This window comes from Oncorhynchus keta, chromosome 30, assembly GCF_023373465.1.
Source record: "Oncorhynchus keta strain PuntledgeMale-10-30-2019 chromosome 30, Oket_V2, whole genome shotgun sequence".
In the NCBI taxonomy this organism is placed as follows: Eukaryota; Metazoa; Chordata; class Actinopteri; order Salmoniformes; family Salmonidae; genus Oncorhynchus; species Oncorhynchus keta.
In genome coordinates, this window is record NC_068450.1 from 60,523,632 (window position 1) to 60,544,461 (window position 20,830).

General features: G+C 50.0%; 2 protein-coding genes across 3 annotated transcripts; one reads left to right on the plus strand and one right to left on the minus strand.

The window, feature by feature from the left end:
- The first annotated feature begins 1,320 nt into the window (after positions 1–1,320).
- LOC127914039 (solute carrier family 35 member G2-like) lies at positions 1,321–10,520 on the plus strand. 2 transcript variants are annotated; one of them, XM_052488905.1, is made up of 2 exons: positions 1,321–1,898; positions 8,098–10,520. In XM_052488905.1, exon 2 carries the CDS (start codon positions 8,108–8,110, stop codon positions 9,500–9,502), a length of 1,395 nt encoding a protein of 464 aa, XP_052344865.1. In that variant the 5' UTR covers positions 1,321–1,898; positions 8,098–8,107; the 3' UTR covers positions 9,503–10,520. The 2 variants fall into 2 exon arrangements, with proteins under 2 accessions (XP_052344865.1, XP_052344864.1); XM_052488904.1 differs by having other exon boundaries at positions 1,322–1,902.
- Positions 10,521–16,228: 5,708 nt separating this feature from the next.
- Positions 16,229–17,665, minus strand: LOC118363147 (uncharacterized). Its single transcript, XM_035743842.2, has 2 exons — positions 17,359–17,665; positions 16,229–17,176 (listed from the first exon to the last, which is right to left on the minus strand). The coding sequence occupies exons 1-2, from the start codon at positions 17,492–17,494 to the stop codon at positions 16,680–16,682; spliced, it is 633 nt and encodes a 210-aa protein (XP_035599735.1). The 5' UTR covers positions 17,495–17,665; the 3' UTR covers positions 16,229–16,679.
- Positions 17,666–20,830: the final 3,165 nt, after the last annotated feature.

Sequence of the window (20,830 nt, forward strand, 5' to 3'; positions counted from 1 at the left end):
TGTCTGTCTGTCTGTCTGTCTGTCTGTCTGTCTGCAGGAAGATAATACACTACTCATTACTGTAGAGAAAGCGCTGTGTTAGTGGGTTACCCATATGGCAGGTCTGGTCTCACTAATAGACTGCTTCCTGTCTGTCTGTCTGTCTGTCTGTCTGTCTGTCTGTCTGTCTGTCTGTCTGTCTGTCTGTCTGTCTGTCTGTCTGTCTGTCTGTCTGTCTGTCTGTCTGTCTGTCTGCAGGAAGATAATACACTACTCATTACTGTAGAGAAAGCGCTGTGTTAGTGGGTTACCCATATGGCAGGTCTGGTCTCACTAATAGACTGCTTCCTGTCTGTCTGTCTGTCTGTCTGTCTGTCTGTCTGTCTGTCTGCAGGAAGATAATACACTACTCATTACTGTAGAGAAAGCGCTGTGTTAGTGGGTTACCCATATGGCAGGTCTGGTCTCACTAATAGACTGCTTCCTGTCTGTCTGTCTGCCTGTCTGTCTGCAGGAAGATAATACACTACTCATTACTGTAGAGAAAGCGCTGTGTTAGTGGGTTAGCCATATGGCAGGTCTGGTCTCACTAATAGACTGCTTCCTGTCTGTCTGTCTGCCTGTCTGTCTGCAGGAAGATAATACACTACTCATTACTGTAGAGAAAGCGCTGTGTTAGTGGGTTATCCATATGGCAGGTCTGGTCTCACTAATAGACTGCTTCCTGTCTGTCTGTCTGCCTGTCTGTCTGCAGGAAGATAATACACTACTCATTACTGTAGAGAAAGCGCTGTGTTAGTGGGTTAGCCATATGGCAGGTCTGGTCTCACTAATAGACTGCTTCCTGTCTGTCTGTCTGCCTGTCTGTCTGCAGGAAGATAATACACTACTCATTACTGTAGAGAAAGCGCTGTGTTAGTGGGTTATCCATATGGCAGGTCTGGTCTCACTAATAGACTGCTTCCTGTCTGTCTGTCTGTCTGTCTGTCTGTCTGTCTGTCTGTCTGTCTGTCTGTCTGTCTGCAGGAAGATAATACACTACTCATTACTGTAGAGAAAGCGCTGTGTTAGTGGGTTACCCATATGGCAGGTCTGGTCTCACTAATAGACTGCTTCCTGTCTAACTGTCTGTCTGTCAACCAGCCTCAGGGACAAACTATAGACTGCATGCAGCTAAAGGAAGAGGTAATTACTGGTATGGGGTACAAGCCATGACACAAACACATGCTTGCATGCACGCAGGCACACACACATACACACACACAATGACAACCCAGGAGAGAGAAAGTCAGAGAGAGAGAGAGAGAGAGAGAGAGAGAGAGAGAGAGAGAGAGAGAAAGAGAGACTATCATCATTCCCTACTACAGCAGAGGAGCGTTGAGAAGGTGATGAAATATAGATGTGGGATAGAGAAGGACCAATAGTTCCCCGCTGGGACCAGATCTGTCTCTGTGTGTGTGCGTGAGTTTGTGCGTGTGTTTGTGCGTGCGTGCATACATAAACGCGCACACACACAAACGTGACTGACAGTGGTCAGTGTTTATGATGATGATTTTTGGTCGCTATGCATGCTTAAGCATAATGACATCGTTCCCTCTTCTTTCACTCTCTCTCTCCACCGTCGGGCAAGCTGAGAAGCGCAGCTGCTGTGTGTGTGAGTGAGGGAGGACGGGTGAGGGATCGGGAGACAGAAAAGGAGGAAGGATTTTTATCACCGACACCCTCTACCCCTGTGGTCGACAACAGTGCTCTACCGGCGGTTGGAGGAGCCAGATAGACCCGTTGGGAGACTGGTAACCTTGGAGGCACGCCAAACCACCCATGAGGAGGGAAGCGGGTGGAAGGATGCCTCTTTCCCTGATCTGACAGAAGACATTTGTTCGGTGAATGAGCGGAGGGCACCGAATTGACGCAATACAGTAGGTGAGTTTCTGGTAGTAGTTACACATATCACTTGATTTAGTCATCAATCTACGCGAGAGCAGGGAATAATGACGGTGGAATAGTCGGCTAACTGACACGGTATCGACCATACCACGGTGGGGCTATTTTCTGTTTATTTTGTGGTTTCTATAATTGTGGTGATAATTTGTCCTGCCGCGTACAGCAGCATTACTTCCTGTGCGCGGGTACGCGCCTCGTTCCAATCATACATCCAGCACGGACCGTGTGTGTGTAACCTTGACAAGACACACTCATCCTCTCTCTCGCCCAGTGACAAGATGACACGTGCACGCAACCCACCACACAGACTCGTGGCATCTTTTTCGTCAGCATCCAGCCAGCCAGACAGCATTCTGTCCTTATTAGAACAGTCAGTGATTGAGTCACCATGAGTAACCATACCTGAGACCTGAAAACCTGCTGAAGCTCTTTCTATACATAGCTCAATGGGTAACACAGTCCTGGGGGCCACACTCAGATGACCTATATTGTAGAAGGTGTGTGTGACTACTGTCTGTGTATATTGTAGGTGTGTGTGTGTCTACTGTCTGTGTATATTGTAGGTGTGTGTGTCTACTGTCTGTGTATATTGTAGGTGTGTGTGTCTACTGTCTGTGTATATTGTAGGTGTGTGTCTACTGTCTGTGTATATTGTAGAAGGTGTGTGTCTACTGTCTGTGTATTTTGTAGGTGTGTGTGTCTACTGTCTGTGTATATTGTAGGTGTGTGTGTCTACTGTCTGTGTATATTGTAGGTGTGTGTGTGTCTACTGTCTGTGTATATTGTAGGTGTGTGTGTCTACTGTCTGTGTACAGTGCCTTGCGAAAGTATTTGGCCCCCTTGAACTTTACGACCTTTTGCCACATTTCAGGCTTCAAACATAAAGATATAAAACTGTATTTTTTTGTGAAGAATCAACAACAAGTGGGACACAATCATGAAGTGGAACGACATTTATTGGATATTTCAAACCTTTTTAACAAATCAAAAACTGAAAAATTGGGCGTGCAAAATTATTCAGCCCCTTTACTTTCAGTGCAGCAAACTCTCTCCAGAAGTTCAGTGAGGATCTCTGAATGATCCAATGTTGAACTAAATGACTAATGATGATAAATACAATCCACCTGTGTGTAATCAAGTCTCCGTATAAATGCACCTGCACTGTGATAGTCTCAGAGGTCCGTTAAAAGCGCAGAGAGCATCATGAAGAACAAGGAACACACCAGGCAGGTCCGAGATACTGTTGTGAAGAAGTCAAAAGCCGGATTTGGATACAAAAAGATTTCCCAAGCTTTAAACATCCCAAGGAGCACTGTGCAAGTGATAATATTGAAATGGAAGGAGTATCAGACCACTGCAAATCTACCAAGACCTGGCCGTCCCTCTAAACTTTCAGCTCATACAAGGAGAAGACTGATCAGAGATGCAGCCAAGAGGCCCATGATCACTCTGGATGAACTGCAGAGATCTACAGCTGAGGTGGGAGACTCTGTCCATAGGACAACAATCAGTCGTATATTGCACAAATCTGGCCTTTATGGAAGAGTGGCAAGAAGAAAGCCATTTCTTAAAGATATCCATAAAAAGTGTTGTTTAAAGTTTGCCACAAGCCACCTGGGAGACACACCAAACATGTGGAAGAAGGTGCTCTGGTCAGATGAAACCAAAATTGAACTTTTTGGCAACAATGCAAAACGTTATGTTTGGCGTAAAAGCAACACAGCTCATCACCCTGAACACACCATCTCCACTGTCAAACATGGTGGTGGCAGCATCATGGTTTGGGCCTGCTTTTCTTCAGCAGGGACAGGGTAGATTGGTTAAAATTGATGGGAAGATGGATGGAGCCAAATACAGGACCATTCTGGAAGAAAACCTGATGGAGTCTGCAAAAGACCTGAGACTGGGACGGAGATTTGTCTTCCAACAAGACAATGATCCAAAACATAAAGCAAAATCTACAATGGAATGGTTCAAAAATAAACATATCCAGGTGTTAGAATGGCCAAGTCAAAGTCCAGACCTGAATCCAATCGAGAATCTGTGGAAAGAACTGAAAACTGCTGTTCACAAATGCTCTCCATCCAACCTCACTGAGCTCGAGCTGTTTTGCAAGGAGGAATGGGAAAAAATGTCAGTCTCTCGATGTGCAAAACTGATAGATACATACCCCAAGTGACTTACAGCTGTAATCGCAGCAAAAGGTGGCGCTACAAAGTATTAACTTAAGGGGGCTGAATAATTATGCACGCCCAATTTTTCTGTTTTTGATTTGTTAAAAAAGTTTGAAATATCCAATAAATGTCGTTCCACTTCATGATTGTGTCCCACTTGTTGTTGATTCTTCACAAAAAAATACAGTTTTATATCTTTATGTTTGAAGCCTGAAATGTGGCAAAAGGTCGCAAAGTTCAAGGGGGCCGAATACTTTCGCAAGGCACTGTATATTGTAGGTGTGTGTGTCTACTGTCTGTGTATATTGTAGAAGGTGTGTGTGTCTACTGTCTGTGTATATTGTAGGTGTGTGTGTCTACTGTCTGTGTATATTGTAGGTGTGTGTCTACTGTCTGTGTATATTGTAGGTGTGTGTGTCTACTGTCTACTGTCTGTGTATATTGTAGGTGTGTGTGTCAACTGTCTACTGTCTGTGTATGTTGTAGAAGGTGTGTGTGTCTACTGTCTGTGTATATTGTAGAAGGTGTGTGTGTCTACTGTCTGTGTATATTGTAGAAGGTGTGTGTGTGTGTCTACTGTCTGTGTATATTGTAGAAGGTCTGTGTGTCTACTGTCTGTGTATATTGTAGGTGTGTGTCTACTGTCTGTGTATATTGTAGGTGTGTGTGTCTACTGTCTGTGTATATTGTAGAAGGTGTGTGTGTTTACTGTCTGTGTATATTGTAGGTGTGTGTGTGTCTACTGTTTGTGTATATTGTAGGTGTGTGTCTACTGTCTGTGTATATTGTAGGTGTGTGTCTACTGTCTGTGTATATTGTAGGTGTGTGTCTACTGTCTGTGTATATTGTCGGTGTGTGTGTCTACTGTCTGTGTATATTGTAGGTGTGTGTCTACTGTCTGTGTATATTGTAGGTGTGTGTGTCTACTGTCTGTGTATATTGTCGGTGTGTGTGTCTACTGTCTGTGTATATTGTTGAAGGTGTGTGTGTGTCTACTGTCTGTGTATATTGTCGGTGTGTGTGTCTACTGTCTGTGTATATTGTTGAAGGTGTGTGTGTGTCTACTGTCTGTGTATATTGTAGGTGTGTGTCTACTGTCTGTGTATATTGTAGGTGTGTGTCTACTGTCTGTGTATATTGTAGGTGTGTGTCTACTGTCTGTGTATATTGTAGGTGTGTGTCTACTGTCTGTGTATATTGTCGGTGTGTGTGTCTACTGTCTGTGTATATTGTTGAAGGTGTGTGTGTGTCTACTGTCTGTGTATATTGTAGGTGTGTGTGTGTGTACTGTCTGTGTATATTGTAGAAGGTGGGTGTGTCTACTGTCTGTGTATATTGTAGGTGTGTGTGTCTACTGTCTGTGTATATTGTAGGTGTGTGTGTCTACTGTCTGTGTATATTGTAGGTGTATGTGTGTGTACTGTCTGTGTATATTGTAGGTGTGTGTGTGTCTACTGTCTGTGTATATTGTAGGTGTGTGTCTACTGTCTGTGTATATTGTAGGTGTGTGTCTACTGTCTGTGTATATTGTAGGTGTATGTGTGTCTACTGTCTGTGTATATTGTAGGTGTGTGTGTCTACTGTTTGTGTATATTGTAGGTGTGTGTGTGTCTACTGTCTGTGTATATTGTAGGTGTATGTGTGTCTACTGTCTGTGTATATTGTAGGTGTGTGTGTGTCTACTGTCTGTGTATATTGTAGGTGTATGTGTGTCTACTGTCTGCGTATATTGTAGAAGGTGTGTGTGTGTCTACTGTCTGTGTATATTGTAGAAGGTGTGTGTGTCTACTGTCTGTGTATATTGTAGAAGGTGTGTGTGTGTCTACTGTCTGTGTATATTGTAGAAGGTGTGTGTGTCTACTGTCTGTGTATATTGTAGAAGGTGTGTGTGTCTACTGTCTGTGTATATTGTAGAAGGTGTGTGTGTCTACTGTCTGTGTATATTGTAGAAGGTGTGTGTGTCTACTGTCTGTGTATATTGTAGAAGGTGTGTGTGTCTACTGTCTGTGTATATTGTAGGTGTGTGTCTACTGTCTGTGTAGTTTGTAGAAGGTGTGTGTCTACTGTCTGTGTATATTGTAGAAAGTGTGTGTGTCTACTGTCTGTGTATATTGTAGGTGTTTGTCTACTGTCTGTGTAGTTTGTAGAAGGTGTGTGTCTACTGTCTGTGTATATTGTAGAAGGTGTGTGTGTCTACTGTCTGTGTATATTGTCGGTGTGTGTGTCTACTGTCTGTGTATATTGTAGTAGGTGTGTGTGTCTACTGTCTGTGTAGTTTGTAGAAGGTGTGTGTCTACTGTCTGTGTATATTGTAGGTGTGTGTCTACTGTCTGTGTAGTTTGTAGAAGGTGTGTGTCTACTGTCTGTGTAGTTTGTTGAAGGTGTGTGTCTACTGTCTGTGTATATTGTAGGTGTGTGTCTACTGTCTGTGTAGTTTGTAGAAGGTGTGTGTCTACTGTCTGTGTATATTGTAGAAGGTGTGTGTGTCTACTGTCTGTGTATATTGTCGGTGTGTGTGTCTACTGTCTGTGTATATTGTTGAAGGTGTGTGTCTACTGTCTGTGTATATTGTAGGTGTGTGTCTACTGTCTGTGTAGTTTGTAGAAGGTGTGTGTCTACTGTCTGTGTATATTGTAGGTGTGTGTCTACTGTCTGTGTATATTGTAGAAGGTGTGTGTTTCTACTGTCTGTGTATATTGTAGAAGGTGTGTGTGTCTACTGTCTACTGTCTGTATATATTGTAGGTGTGTGTCTACTGTCTGTATATATTGTAGGTGTGTGTCTACTGTCTGTGTCTATTGTAGAAGGTGTGTGTCTACTGTCTGTGTATATTGTAGAAGGTGTGTGTGTCTACTGTCTGTGTATATTGTAGGTGTGTGTGTCTACTGTCTGTGTATATTGTAGAAGGTGTGTGTGTCTACTGTCTGTGTATATTGTCGGTGGTGTGTGTGTCTACTGTCTGTGTATATTGTAGAAGGTGTGTGTGTCTACTGTCTGTGTAGTTTGTAGAAGGTGTGTGTCTACTGTCTGTGTATATTGTAGAAGGTGTGTGTGTCTACTGTCTGTGTATATTGTCGGTGTGTGTGTCTACTGTCTGTGTATATTGTTGAAGGTGTGTGTCTACTGTCTGTGTATATTGTAGGTGTGTGTCTACTGTCTGTGTAGTTTGTAGAAGGTGTGTGTCTACTGTCTGTGTATATTGTAGGTGTGTGTCTACTGTCTGTATATATTGTAGAAGGTGTGTGTGTCTACTGTCTGTGTATATTGTCGGTGGTGTGTGTGTCTACTGTCTGTGTATATTGTAGGTGTGTGTGTGTCTACTGTCTGTGTATATTGTAGAAGGTGTGTGTGTCTACTGTCTGTGTATATTGTAGAAGGTGTGTGTGTCTACTGTCTGTGTATATTGTAGAAGGTGTGTGTGTCTACTGTCTGTGTATATTGTAGAAGGTGTGTGTGTCTACTGTCTGTGTATATTGTAGGTGGTGTGTGTGTCTACTGTCTGTGTATATTGTAGAAGGTGTGTGTGTCTACTGTCTGTGTATATTGTAGAAGGTGTGTGTGTCTACTGTCTGTGTATATTGTAGAAGGTGTGTGTGTCTACTGTCTGTGTATATTGTAGAAGGTGTGTGTGTCTACTGTCTGTGTATATTGTAGAAGGTGTGTGTGTCTACTGTCTTGGTATATTGTAGAAGGTGTGTGTGTCTACTGTCTGTGTATATTGTAGAAGGTGTGTGTGTCTACTGTCTGTGTATATTGTAGAAGGTGTGTGTGTGTCCACTGCAGCAGCATCCTCTGCGTCAGAACAGTGAATTACAACCACTGGCTGAGTCACCTGGCAGACACAGAAGAGGGTCACGTCAGATAGACGACTCCGTCTGCTCTCATAGATAGTCCATGGCAATGAGGTCGGAAGACAATGCCATTAGGTGAAACCCCTCTGTTTCTGTCTGAGGGGTGTGTGTCGGTGTCTAACGTTTGTCCTCACCTCTCCTCCCTACAGGTGAGTAACCATGGAATCCACTCATCTTCTGGACGGCTCCAAGAAACGGGTGAAGATCCACCCTCACACCGTCACCGCCAAGTACGCCCCACACACACCCCACACACACACACACTTCCCCCAGCCCGGAGACGAGGGGTACGATGACGCGCCCTCCTTCGAGGACTTCGGCTCCTTCCTGGAGGAGACCTCGGACAAGAAACAGCTGACAGGAACCAGGAAGTGGACAGGAAAGGCCGGCGCTCTGTTTGGAGGGAAGGACAAAAACAAAGACACACCCCCTAGACCTCCAATGGGAGGAGGCGAGGGGGGAGTGGAGGGAGGAGGGAATGGTGCAGGAGGGGGAGTAGGGGAGCAGCTAGCGAGTTTCGGCGAGGCGTCTGTCTCTGCGTCTCGGCTCACGTGGGCCAGTGTGGTCTTGGCGGGGCTGGCTCATGGCTGTGTGTGTGTTCTGACACGCCTGGCCGCCTCACACTTTAATCTCCCACCCTTAACTCTCCTCTTGGTACGATCCATCCTCCAGCTGCTCTATGGGACTGTACCAATGAAACGGGCGGAGACGGCCTTTGGCTCAAAGGGCTATCGGCGGAAGCTGCTCCTGTACGGTCTGACTCACTCCTTCTCCCTCTGCTGCGCTTACTCGTCCTTATCCTTCGTCTCCCCCGGCGATGACGGGGTCATGTTGACAACCTGGCGCCTGGCGACCACCGTCCTGTCGGCCACTCTGGCGTTGTTGCTCCTGGACGAGCGGCTGGGATTGGTAGACCTGGTCACCGTAGCGACAGGCGTGTTAGGACTGGGTCTGGCGCTAGTTCCTAACCCAACAGGGCTGGATGAGAACAACAACGGGACCGAGTCAGGAATGCCCAATGGGGCGACACCGGCACAACAGTCGGCCCAGTTCTGGCGGGAAGCGTTTGGTTGGTCCCTGACTGTTCTCGCAGGGCTATGGATGTCTCTGGCTCTAGTCATGTACCGCTCTCTGAAGGAACGGGTCAGTGTCGGCACCGCTCTGTTCACTGTCAGCTGGACCGGCTGTCTGAGCACCGCAGTCTCCATGCTTCTCCTCCGACAGGGGCCAGTGTGGCCGGCCAGTCTCCAGGCTTGGTGCATCGTCCTGGGGGTAGCTGTGTGCTCTGCTGGGGGGTTTGTGGGGGTGACCCATGGCCTCACCCGACTTCACCCAGCTTTGGTGTCGGCTACACAGGGTCTGGAAGTACCGGTCGCTATGGTGCTGGAGATCGCTGTTGTGCCATTGGTTCCCTCAGTGTGTGAGGTCATAGGGGGTGTGGTGGTGGTGGCAAGCGTGGGTTGGCTTGTTACAGTGAAGCTCCTCCCCTCTCGAGGAAGTGGGAGGAAACAGAGAGAAGAGTACGAAGAGATCCTGGACTCGCCAATTAAATAGCACACACGCACACACACACACAAAAGCACATGCAAGGAGACATGTACGCACAAAGATTCTGGACTGCCAATCAAATAGACCACTCCCCTTCTATCTATGTTTCTGTCTTTCTCTCTTTTCCCAGGGGGTTTGTGCTCTCTCTCTCTCTCTCTGTCTCTCTCTGTCTCTCTCTCTCTCTCTCTCTCTCCTCTCTCTTTCTCTCTCTCTCTCTCTCTCTCTCTGAGGTCAGTGTGTATATAAGAGGACTCTATGGTGAATGTTAATGCTTGAGCTAAAATAGCTGTCTTTAACCACTGATCTAGAATCAGATACACCAACTCCAATCCTTAACTTAACCATTAGGAGGTGTCAAAATACAGTGCCTTGCGAAAGTATTCGGCCCCCTTGAACTTTGCGACCTTTAAACTTCTTCACAACAGTATCTCGGACCTGCCTTGTTCTTCATGATGCTCTCTGCGCTTTTAACGGACCTCTGAGACTATCACAGTGCAGGTGCATTTCTACGGAGACTTGATTACACACAGGTGGATTGTATTTATCATCATTAGTCATTTAGGTCAACATTGGATCATTCAGAGATCCTCACTGAACTTCTGGAGAGAGTTTGCTGCACTGAAAGTAAAGGGCTGAATAATTTTGCACGCCCAATTTTTCAGTTTTTGATTTGTTAAAAAAGTTTGAAATATCCAATAAATGTCGTTCCACTTCATGATTGTGTCCCACTTGTTGTTGATTCTTCACAAAAAAAATACAGTTTTATATCTTTATGTTTTATATCTTTATGTTTGAAGCCTGAAATGTGGCAAAAGTTCGCAAAGTTCAAGGGGTCCAAATACTTTCGCAAGGCACTGTATCTGACCCTGTATCAGTGGTTTGGGAAAACATCTACCTACCCCAATGTGAATAGTAAATGTATCTATTTTGTATTGTAGTTGTTGTAATTGTTGTGAAGTGCCAATACTGTGTTGTCTTACTGGCTATTGTGATGTCATATTAAAACCTCACTGTGTTACTGTGATTTGCTCTCCTACTGACTGTGTGTGTGTGTTGGCTGAGTTTCACATGTTAAAGTGTCACTGACTATGCGAGCCAGCTGAGGGTTAGCGAAGGTGATCAATGCCAACTATAGAGACAGACAGCCAGAGGGAGGGAGAGAGAGAGAGAGAGAGAGACGGACGGAGGGAGGGAGGGAGGGAGGGAGGGAGGAGGGAGGGACAGTCAGAGGGAGGGAGAGAGAGACAGACAGACAGCCAGAGGGAGAGACAGACAGACAGCCAGAGGGAGGGAGAGAGAGAGAGAGACAGACAGACGGAGGGAGGGAGGGAGGGAGGGAGGGAGGGAGGGAGGGAGGGAGGGAGGGAGGGAGGGAGGGAGGGAGGGAGGGAGGGAGGGAGGGACGGACGGACGGACGGACGGACGGACAGACAGAGGAGGAGAGGGGCGAGGGGGAGAGAGAGAGAGACAGCCAGACAGACAGAGAGAGAGAGACAGCCAGAGGGAGGGCGAGAGAGACAGACAGACAGAGAGAGAGAGGGAGAGAGAGACAGACAGCCAGATGGAGAGAGAGAGACAGACAGAGAGAGAGACACAGCCAGAGGGAGGAAGAGAGAGAGAGAGACAGCCAGAGTGAGGTAGGGAGAAAGAGACAGACAGACAGAGGGTGGGAGAGAGAGAGAGAGAGAGAGAGAGACAGACAGACAGCCAGAGGGATGGAGAGAGAGAGAGAGAGAGAGACAGACAGACAGACAGCCAGAGGGAGGCAGAGAGAGAGAGACAGCCAGAGGGAGGGAGAGAGAGAGAGAGAGAGAGAGAGAGAGACAGACAGACAGACAGACAGACAGACAGACAGACAGACAGACAGACAGACAGACAGACAGACAGACAGAGAGATGGAGAGAGAGAGACAGACAGCCAGAGGGAGGGAGAGAGAGAGAGAGAGACAGACAGACAGACCGAGGGAGGGAGAGAGACAGACAGCCAGAGGGAGGGAGAGAGAGAGAGACAGCCAGAGGGAGAGAGAGATGGAGGGAGGGAGGGAGGGAGGGAGGGAGGGACAGACAGCAAGAGGGAGGGAGAGAGAGAGAGACAGACAGCCAGAGGGAGGGAAAGAGAGAGACAGACAGACAGCCATGGGGGAGGGCGAGAGACAGACAGCCAGGGAGAGAGAGAGAGACAGACAGCCAGAGGGAGGGAGAGAAAGAGAGAGACAGAGGGAGAGAGAGAGAGAGCGAGAGAGACAGACAGCCAGAGGGAGGGAGAGAGACAGACAGCCAGAGAGAGGGCAAGAGAGAGGGAGAGAGGAGGATGGGAGAGAGGAGGATGGGAGAGAGCAGGATGGGAGAAATGAGGATGGGAGAAAGGAGGATGGGAGAGAGCAGGATGGGAGAGCAGGATGGGAGAGAGCAGGATGGGAGAGAGCAGGATGGGAGAGAGGAGGATGGGAGAGAGCAGGATGGGAGAGAGCAGGATGGGAGAGAAGAGGATGGGAGAGAGGAGGATGGGGGAGAGCAGGATGGGAGAGAGCAGGATGGGAGAGAGCAGGATGAGAGAGAGCAGGATGGGGAGAGCAGGATGGGAGAGAGGAGGATGGGAGAGAGCAGGATGGGGGAGAGGAGGATGGGAGAGAGGAGAATGGGAGAGAGGAGGATGGGGGAGAGCTGGATGGGAGAGAAGAGTATGGGAGAGAGGAGGATGGGGGAGAGCAGGATTGGAGAGAGGAGGATGGGAGAGAGGAGGATGGGGGAGAGGAGGATGGGAGGGAGGAGAATGGGAGAGAGGAGGATGGGGGAGAGGAGGATGGGAGGGAGGAGAATGGGAGAGCAGGATGGGAGAGAGGAGGATGGGAGAGAGGAGGATGGGAGAGAGGAGGATGGGGAGAGCAGGATGGGAGAGAGCAGGATGGGAGAAAGCAGGATGGGAGAGAGGAGGATGGGAGAGAGGAGGATGGGAGAGAGCAGGATGGGAGAGAGGAGGATGGGAGAGAGGAGGATGGGGGAGAGGAGGATGGGAGAGAGGAGGATGGGAGGGAGGAGAATGGGAGAGAGGAGGATGGGGGAGAGGAGGATGGGAGGGAGGAGAATGGGTGAGAGGAGGATGGGAGAGAGGAGGATGGGGGAGAGCAGGATGGGAGAGAGGAGGTAGGGGAGAGGAGGATGGGGGAGAGCAGGATGGGAGAGAGGAGGATGGGAGAGAGGAGGATGGGGGAGAGCAGGATGGGAGAGAGCAGGATGGGAGAGAGCAGGATGGGGGAGAGCAGGATTGGAGAGAGAAGGATGGGAGAGAGGAGGATGGGGGAGAGGAGGATGGGAGAGAGGAGGATGGGAGAGAGCAGGATGGGAGAGAAGAGGTAGGGAGAGAGGAGGATGGGGGAGAGCAGGATGGGAGAGAGGAGGATGGGGGAGAGCAGGATGGGAGAGAAGAGGTAGGGAGAGAGGAGGATGGGGGAGAGCAGGATGGGAGAGAGGAGGATGGGAGAGAGGAGGATGGGGAGAGCAGGATGGGAGAGAGCAGGATGGGAGAGAGCAGGATGGGAGAGAGCAGGATGGGGGAGAGCAGGATTGGAGACAGGAGGATGGGAGAGAGGAGGATGGGGGAGAGGAGGATGGGAGGGAGGAGAATGGGAGAGAGGAGGACGGGGGAGAGGAGGATGGGAGGGAGCAGAATGGGAGAGCAGGATAGGAGAGAGGAGGATGGGAGAGAGGAGGATGGGAGAGAGGAGGATGGGGGAGAGCAGGATGGGGGAGAGCAGGATGGGAGAGAAGAGGTAGGGAGAGAGGAGGATGGGGGAGAGCAGGATGGGGGAGAGGAGGATGGGAGAGAGGAGGATGGGAGAGAGCAGGATGGGAGAGAGCAGGATGGGAGAGAGCAGGATGGGAGAGAGCAGGATGGGGGAGAGCAGGATTGGAGAGAGGAGGATGGGGGAGAGGAGGATGGGAGGGAGGAGAATGGGAGAGAGGAGGATGGGGGAGAGGAGGATGGGAGGGAGGAGAATGGGAGAGCAGGATAGGAGAGAGGAGGATGGGAGAGAGGAGGATGGGAGAGAGGAGAATGGGAGAGAGGAGGATGGGAGAGAGCAGGATGGGAGAGAGCAGGATGAGAGAAAGCAGGATGGGAGAGAGGAGGATGGGAGAGAGGAGGATGGGAGAGAGCAGGATGGGAGAGAGGAGGATGGGAGAGAGGAGGATGGGAGAGAGGAGGATGGGGGAGAGGAGGATGGGAGAGAGGAGGATGGGAGAGAGGAGAATGGGAGAGAGGAGGATGGGAGAGAGCAGAATGGTAGAGAGGAGGATGGGAGAGAGGAGAATGGGAGAGAGCAGGATGGGAGAGAGCAGGATGGGAGAGAGGAGAATGGGGGAGAGCTGGATGGGAGAGAAGAGTATGGGAGAGAGGAGGATGGGGGAGAGCAGGATGGGAGAGAGGAGGATGGGAGAGAGGAGGATGGGGGAGAGGAGGATGTGAGGGAGGAGAATGGGAGAGAGGAGGATGGGGGAGAGGAGGATGGGAGGGAGGAGAATGGGAGAGAGGAGGATGGGAGAGAGGAGGATGGGGGAGAGCAGGATGGGAGAGAAGAGGAAGGGAGAGAGGAGGATGGGGGAGAGCAGGATGGGAGAAAGCAGGATGGGAGAGAGCAGGATGGGAGGGACCAGGATGGGAGGGACCAGGATGGGGAGAGCAGGATGGGAGAGAGGAGGATGGGAGAGAGCAGGATGGGAGAGGAGAATGGGAGAGAGGAGAATGGGAGAGAGCAGGATGGGAGAGAGGAGGATGGGAGAGAGCAGGATGGGAGAGAGCAGGATGGGAGAGAGGAGGATGGGAGAGAGCAGGATGGGAGAGAGCGGGATGGGAGAGAGGAGGATGGGAGAGAGGAGGATGGGGGAGAGCAGGATGGGAGAGAAGAGTATGGGAGAGAGGAGGATGGGGGAGAGCAGGATGGGAGAGAGCAGGATGGGAGAGAGGAGGATGGGGGAGAGGAGGATGGGGGAGAGCAGGATGGGAGAGAGCAGGATGGGAGAGAGCAGGATGGGAGAGAGCAGGATGGGGAGAGCAGGATGGGAGAGAGGAGGATGGGAGAGAGCAGGATGGGAGAGAGGAGGATGGGAGAGAGCAGGATGGGAGAGAGGAGAATGGGAGAGAGCAGGATGGGAGAGAGCAGGATGGGAGAGAGGAGGATGGGGGAGAGGAGGATGGGAGGGAGGAGAATGGGAGAGAGGAGGATGGGAGAGAGGAGGATGGGGGAGAGGAGGATGGGGGAGAGCAGGATGGGAGAGAAGAGGAAGGGAGAGAGCAGGATGGGAGAGAGGAGGATGGGAGAGAGGAGGATGGGGGAGAGCAGGATGGGAGAGAGGAGGATGGGGGAGAGCAGGATGGGAGAGAGCAGGATGGGAGAGAGCAGGATGGGAGAGAGGAGGATGGGAGAGAGGAGGATGGGAGAGAGGAGGATGGGAGAGAGGAGGATGGGGGAGAGGAGGATGGGAGAGAGGAGGATGGGAGAGAGGAGGATGGGGGAGAGCAGGATGGGAGAGAGGAGGATGGGAGAGAGCAGGATGGGAGAGAGGAGGATGGGGGAGAGGAGGATGGGAGAGAGGAGGATGGGAGAGAGGAGGATGGGAGAGAGGAGGATGGGAGAGAGGAGGATGGGAGAGAGGAGGATGGGAGAGAGCAGGATGGGAGAGAGGAGGATGGGAGAGAGCAGGATGGGAGAGAGGAGGATGGGGAGAGGAGGATGGGAGAGAGGAGAATGGGAGAGAGGAGGATGGGAGAGAGGAGGATGGGAGAGAGGAGAATGGGAGAGAGGAGAATGGGAGAGAGGAGGATGGGGGAGAGGAGGATGGGAGAGAGGAGGATGGGAGAGAGCAGCATGGGAGAGAGGAGGATGGGGGAGAGGAGGATGGGAGAGAGGAGAATGGGAGAGAGGAGGATGGGAGAGAAGAGTATGGGAGAGAGGAGGATGGGAGAGTGTATCTATCCATCTGATAGCAGCTGTTTGTGAGTGCATGCTGTGATTAAGACTAATAATAACCTCTCATCTCTCCTCTCGTCATCTCTCGTCATCCCTCCTCTCGTCTCCTCTCCTCTCATCATCTCTCCTCTCCTCTCATCATCTCTCCTCTCCTCTCATCATCTCTCCTCTCCTCTCGTCTATCGTTGTGTCAGGTCACAATGCATGTAAACCAGGATGGTGGGATTCAAATACCTTGAACCCTGTGACATTTTGAAACTAGGCCTTGAAGAAAAGAGAGAAAAGCCGACAGTTTCCAAACACACCCTCCTTCTAGCCTAGCCTCCAGCTGGCTGCTACTTTATATGGAAAACTCTCTTCATGTCACCCACACACACAAGCACACACACCCCGACACACACACACCAGCACGCACCAACACACACACACCAGCACACACCGACACACACCGACACACACACACACTCAAACACACACACACACACACAAATACACACACACACACACACACAGATGAATGAAGTTCTGTGGCAGCAGAACCGTCACTGTGTTATAAGTCTGGCAAAACTTCAAAAATCCTAAACAGTTTATTAAAGTGTATAAACTTAGTAATGAGAAAAAGGACTGTGTCTGATTATAGCTGAGATGTCAACAGTATCTGAGACACTCCTGTTATTATCCACAATGTCCATGATGACAAGTTTCCCTGGTAAAGATGGTGGGTGTATAACTTGAGACAGGAGGAACCCTTTCCACCAATTAAAAAGTTTAACAAATCTTTATTCATCACTTAGACAATTAGAGTCACAGAGCATTTCCTTTAATTCTACAGAATTTAAAAGAATACTAAACATATTTCAGGGCGATTGTTTTGCTTTACTATTGTATAAAATTCCAAAATTTCAACAAGTTTATATTTTAGTTTTAATTCAGTCCCTGATAGAGGACAATTTCCATCAGACATCCTTCCTTTAATTTCTCCTCGTCTTTTTTCATCCTTCGTTCCCTACAGAGGATATTAGGCCCAGCTGGGTCTGCACCTTCTGCTTTTACATCGCTATAGCAACCAGAGGCCACTCAATCTTTCCCGGGTCCGATGATGGTGATGATGTCACTTCCTGTTTCTTTGTGCTTGACGGGAACAGCTTCATGCCCAAACCCAGTCCGAGACCCGCCCCTACACTGCCAGGTCTCGTCCCTATTGGTCTACCTGTCCCACTAAGCCCCTCCCCTAAATCCATTCTCTTTATGCCCTGTCCTGATTGGCTCTGCTTCTCTATGCCCGGCTCCAAAAGATTCAGCCCCTTCTGTCACCTCCCCTCTCAGCTTACTCTCCTCCAATCGATGTAGTCTATGGTTCTGCTCTTTGCTGTTCTGAAGGAGAAGATGTAACACAGCCATCATCCTCCCATAACTTTCTGCTCCCTCCTGCCTGATCTGCTGTATTGAAGAATTCATCCTCCCCTCTCGTTCTGTTACCTCCTCCTTCAGCTCCACTAGGCCTCGATGGAGCCTGGGGCTCGCCTGCTCTGCCTGTCCCCGGAAAACTGCTTCGATGGCAGGCAGGCACTGCTGGCAGACTCCCGGGGTTCCACAGCGTTGCTCCAGGGCTTCCATCAGCATCATATCCCTCTGGTGGGAGTCCTCCAGAGCCACGAAGAGTTTGTTCCAGCGAGAGAGGTCTGTAGCCTGGCAGGTAGTCATAGGGGAGTCCCCTGGAGGGAGAGGGAACCAGACGCCACACTGTCAATCTACAGTCAGCCATACAAGCCACCTCTAGATTGTAGGCCTCAGGTGAACAAGTGAAACAGAGAGAGAAAAGGGGGAGCAGGTCAAGGAGAGAAACGGAGAGACAGAAGAACAAGGGAAGAAATGAAGGAGTGAAAGACAGACGTACCGTCCTGTTGGTCCTGTGTAATCTCGTTTTCGTAGTTGTCTGCGTAGTTCACTTCATATTCCTCTGCGTTCACACACACCGACACACACACACAGCAGAGTACACACACCATAAGCCAGACCCTGTTCACCAACATGCTGCCGCTTCCGAGTCTGTGTGTGTGGAAGAAAGTGTGAATGCGAGTGTGTATGTATGTAAAAGAAGACCGTCCCGTTGCCAGTGGTACTCCAGAGGTCTTGTGCTGTATTCTCTCTCTCTCTCTCTCTCTCTAGTTGACTAGACTGAGCCCACGATTGTCTGGGCTGACTTTTATACACCAGGAGAAGGGGAGGAGAGAAAAGGGGGATAAAGTGGGGGAGGGCGTGTTACACCACCATGTAACCACCTGTACTGTGAGAGGGAGGGGCAATATGCAGGGTGGAGTGGTGCCACTTTTACAGCAGGACAACGAGAGAGGGAGAGACAGAGAGACAGGGAGAGACAAGGAGAGACAGAGAGACAGGGAGAGAGGGAGAGAGGGAGAGACAGGGAGAGAGACAGGGAGAGACAGAGACAGGGAGAGACAGGGAGAGAGAGAGACAGGGAGAGAGGAGAGACAGGGAGAGAGAGAGAGAGAGAGAGAGAGAGAGAGAGAGAGAGAGAGAGAGAGAGAGAGAGAGAGAGAGAGAGAGAGAGAGAGAGAGAGAGACAGGGAGAGAGGGAGAGACAGGGAGAGAGGGAGAGACAGGAGAGAGAGAGAGAGAGAGAGAGAGAGAGAGAGAGAGAGAGAGAGAGAGAGAGAGAGAGACAGGGAGAGAGAGGGAGAGACAGGGAGAGACAGAGACAGGGAGAGACAGAGAGACAGGAGAGAGAGGGAGAGACAGGAGAGAGAGAGAGAGAGAGACAGGGAGAGAGGGAGAGACAGGGAGAGACAGAGAGACAGGGAGAGAGGGAGAGAGAGAGAGAGAGACAGGGAGAGAGGGAGAGACAGGGAGAGACAGAGACAGGGAGAGACAGAGAGACAGGGAGAGAGAGAGAGAGACAGGGAGAGAGGGAGAGACAGGGAGAGAGAGAGAGAGACAGGGAGAGGGAGAGACAGGGAGAGACAGAGAGACAGAGGGAGAGGGAGAGACAGGGAGAGAGGGAGAGACAGAGAGAGAGGGAGAGAGAGACAGAGACAGGGAGAGACAGGGAGAGACAGAGAGACAGAGAGAGAGGGAGAGACAGAGAGAGAGGGAGAGACAGGGAGAGAGAGAGAGAGGGGGAGAGGGGGAGAGAGGGAGAGAGAGAGAGAGAAAGATATATATATATATATATATATATATATATACATGTATATTAGAGAGAGAGACCACTGCACAACAGCAGAATCTGAGACGGGGCTGCATTTCCTGACAAAATGTAAAAAATATAAAACAATTAGTGAGTTTCATTTTCCCAAATTTGAAACCCTTATTCAAGGTTTCAAAGACCTCTCTGATGAGAGTAGGCTACCCGTCCTGTTGGGGGAGGGCGCAGAGAGCTGTGGGTTGGCAGCTGAGAGGGAGAGACAGAGATAGAGAGGGAGAGAGACAGGGAGAGAGAGAGACAGAGAGAGAGGGAGAGGCAGAGAGAGAGAGAGGGAGAGAGATAGAGAGGGAGAGACAGAGAGAGAGGGAGAGACAGAGAGAGAGGGAGAGAGATGTAGAGACAGAGAGAGATCGAGAGACAGAGAGAGAGGGAGAGAGAGGGAGAGACAGAGAGAGAGGGAGAGACAGAGAGAGAGGGAGAGGGATGCTGAGAACGAGACACAAATAAGTTACACCTGCTGATCCCAGAAGGGACTTTAACAGCCACAAAACACAAAGCTAAATATGTCAGTGTCTACCTCCTCCCTTGGCCTGCAGGTCATCACATTGCTAACAGGGGAAACACATTTACCAGCAGATGACAGATGTGTGTTAACACCCTGCTTGTCTGTCCTCTAACCAGAGAGAGGGAGACACACCCTGCTTGTCTGTCCTCTAACCAGAGAGAGGGAGACACACCCTGCTTGTCTGTCCTCTAACCAGAGAGAGGGAGACACACCCTGCTTGTCTGTCCTCTAACCAGAGAGAGGGAGACACACCCTGCTTGTCTGTCCTCTAACCAGAGAGAGGGAGACACACCCTGCTTGTCTGTCCTCTAACCAGAGAGAGGGAGACACAACCTGCTTGTCTGTCCTCTAACCAGAGAGAGGGAGACACACCCGGTTGGATAGACCAGAGAGAGGGAGACAACCTGCTTGTCTGTCCTCTAACCAGAGAGAGGGAGACACACCCGGTTGGATAGACCAGAGAGAGGGAGACACACCCTGCTTGTCTGTCCTCTAACCAGAGAGAGGGAGACACACCCTGCTTGTCTGTCCTCTAACCAGAGAGAGGGAGACACACCCTGCTTGTCTGTCCTCTAACCAGAGAGAGGGAGACACACCCTGCTTGTCTGTCCTCTAACCAGAGAGAGGGAGACACAACCTGCTTGTCTGTCCTCTAACCAGAGAGAGGGAGACACACCCGGTTGGATAGACCAGAGAGAGGGAGACACACCCTGCTTGTCTGTCCTCTAACCAGAGAGAGGGAGACACACCCTGCTTGTCTGTCCTCTAACCAGAGAGCGGGAGACACACCCTGCTTGTCTGTCCTCTAACCAGAGAGAGGGAGACACACCCTGCTTGTCTGTCCTCTAACCAGAGAGAGGGAGACACACCCTGCTTGTCTGTCCTCTAACCAGAGAGAGGGAGACACAACCTGCTTGTCTGTCCTCTAACCAGAGAGAGGGAGACACACCCTGCTTGTCTGTCCTCTAACCAGAGAGAGGGAGACACACCCTGCTTGTCTGTCCTCTAACCAGAGAGAGGGAGACACACCCGGTTGGATAGACCAGAGAGAGGGAGACACACCCTGCTTGTCTGTCCTCTAACCAGAGAGAGGGAGACACACCCTGCTTGTCTGTCCTCTAACCAGAGAGAGGGAGACACACCCTGCTTGTCTGTCCTCTAACCAGAGAGAGGGAGACACACCCTGCTTGTCTGTCCTCTAACCAGAGAGAGGGAGACACACCCGGTTGGATAGATCAGAGAAAGGGAGACACACCCGGTTGGATAGACCAGAGAGAGGGAGACACACCCTGCTTGTCTGTCCTCTAACCAGAGAAAGGGAGACATACCCGGTTGGATAGACCAGAGAGAGGGAGACACACCCGGTTGGATAGACCAGAGAGAGGGAGACACACCCGGTTGGATAGACCAGAGAGAGGGAGACACACCCGGTTGGATAGACCAGAGAGAGGGAGACACACCCGGTTGGATAGACCAGAGAAAGGGAGAGGCTAAGAATATGACTTAAAACAATAACAACAGTCATATAAAACGACACAACTTAATGAGTAAAACCGTGCTATTAATAGCCCAGTGACCTCAGGCATTGTCAACATATAAATAAGTGTTGTTCAACGTTGTGATTTGGGCCACTGCCTC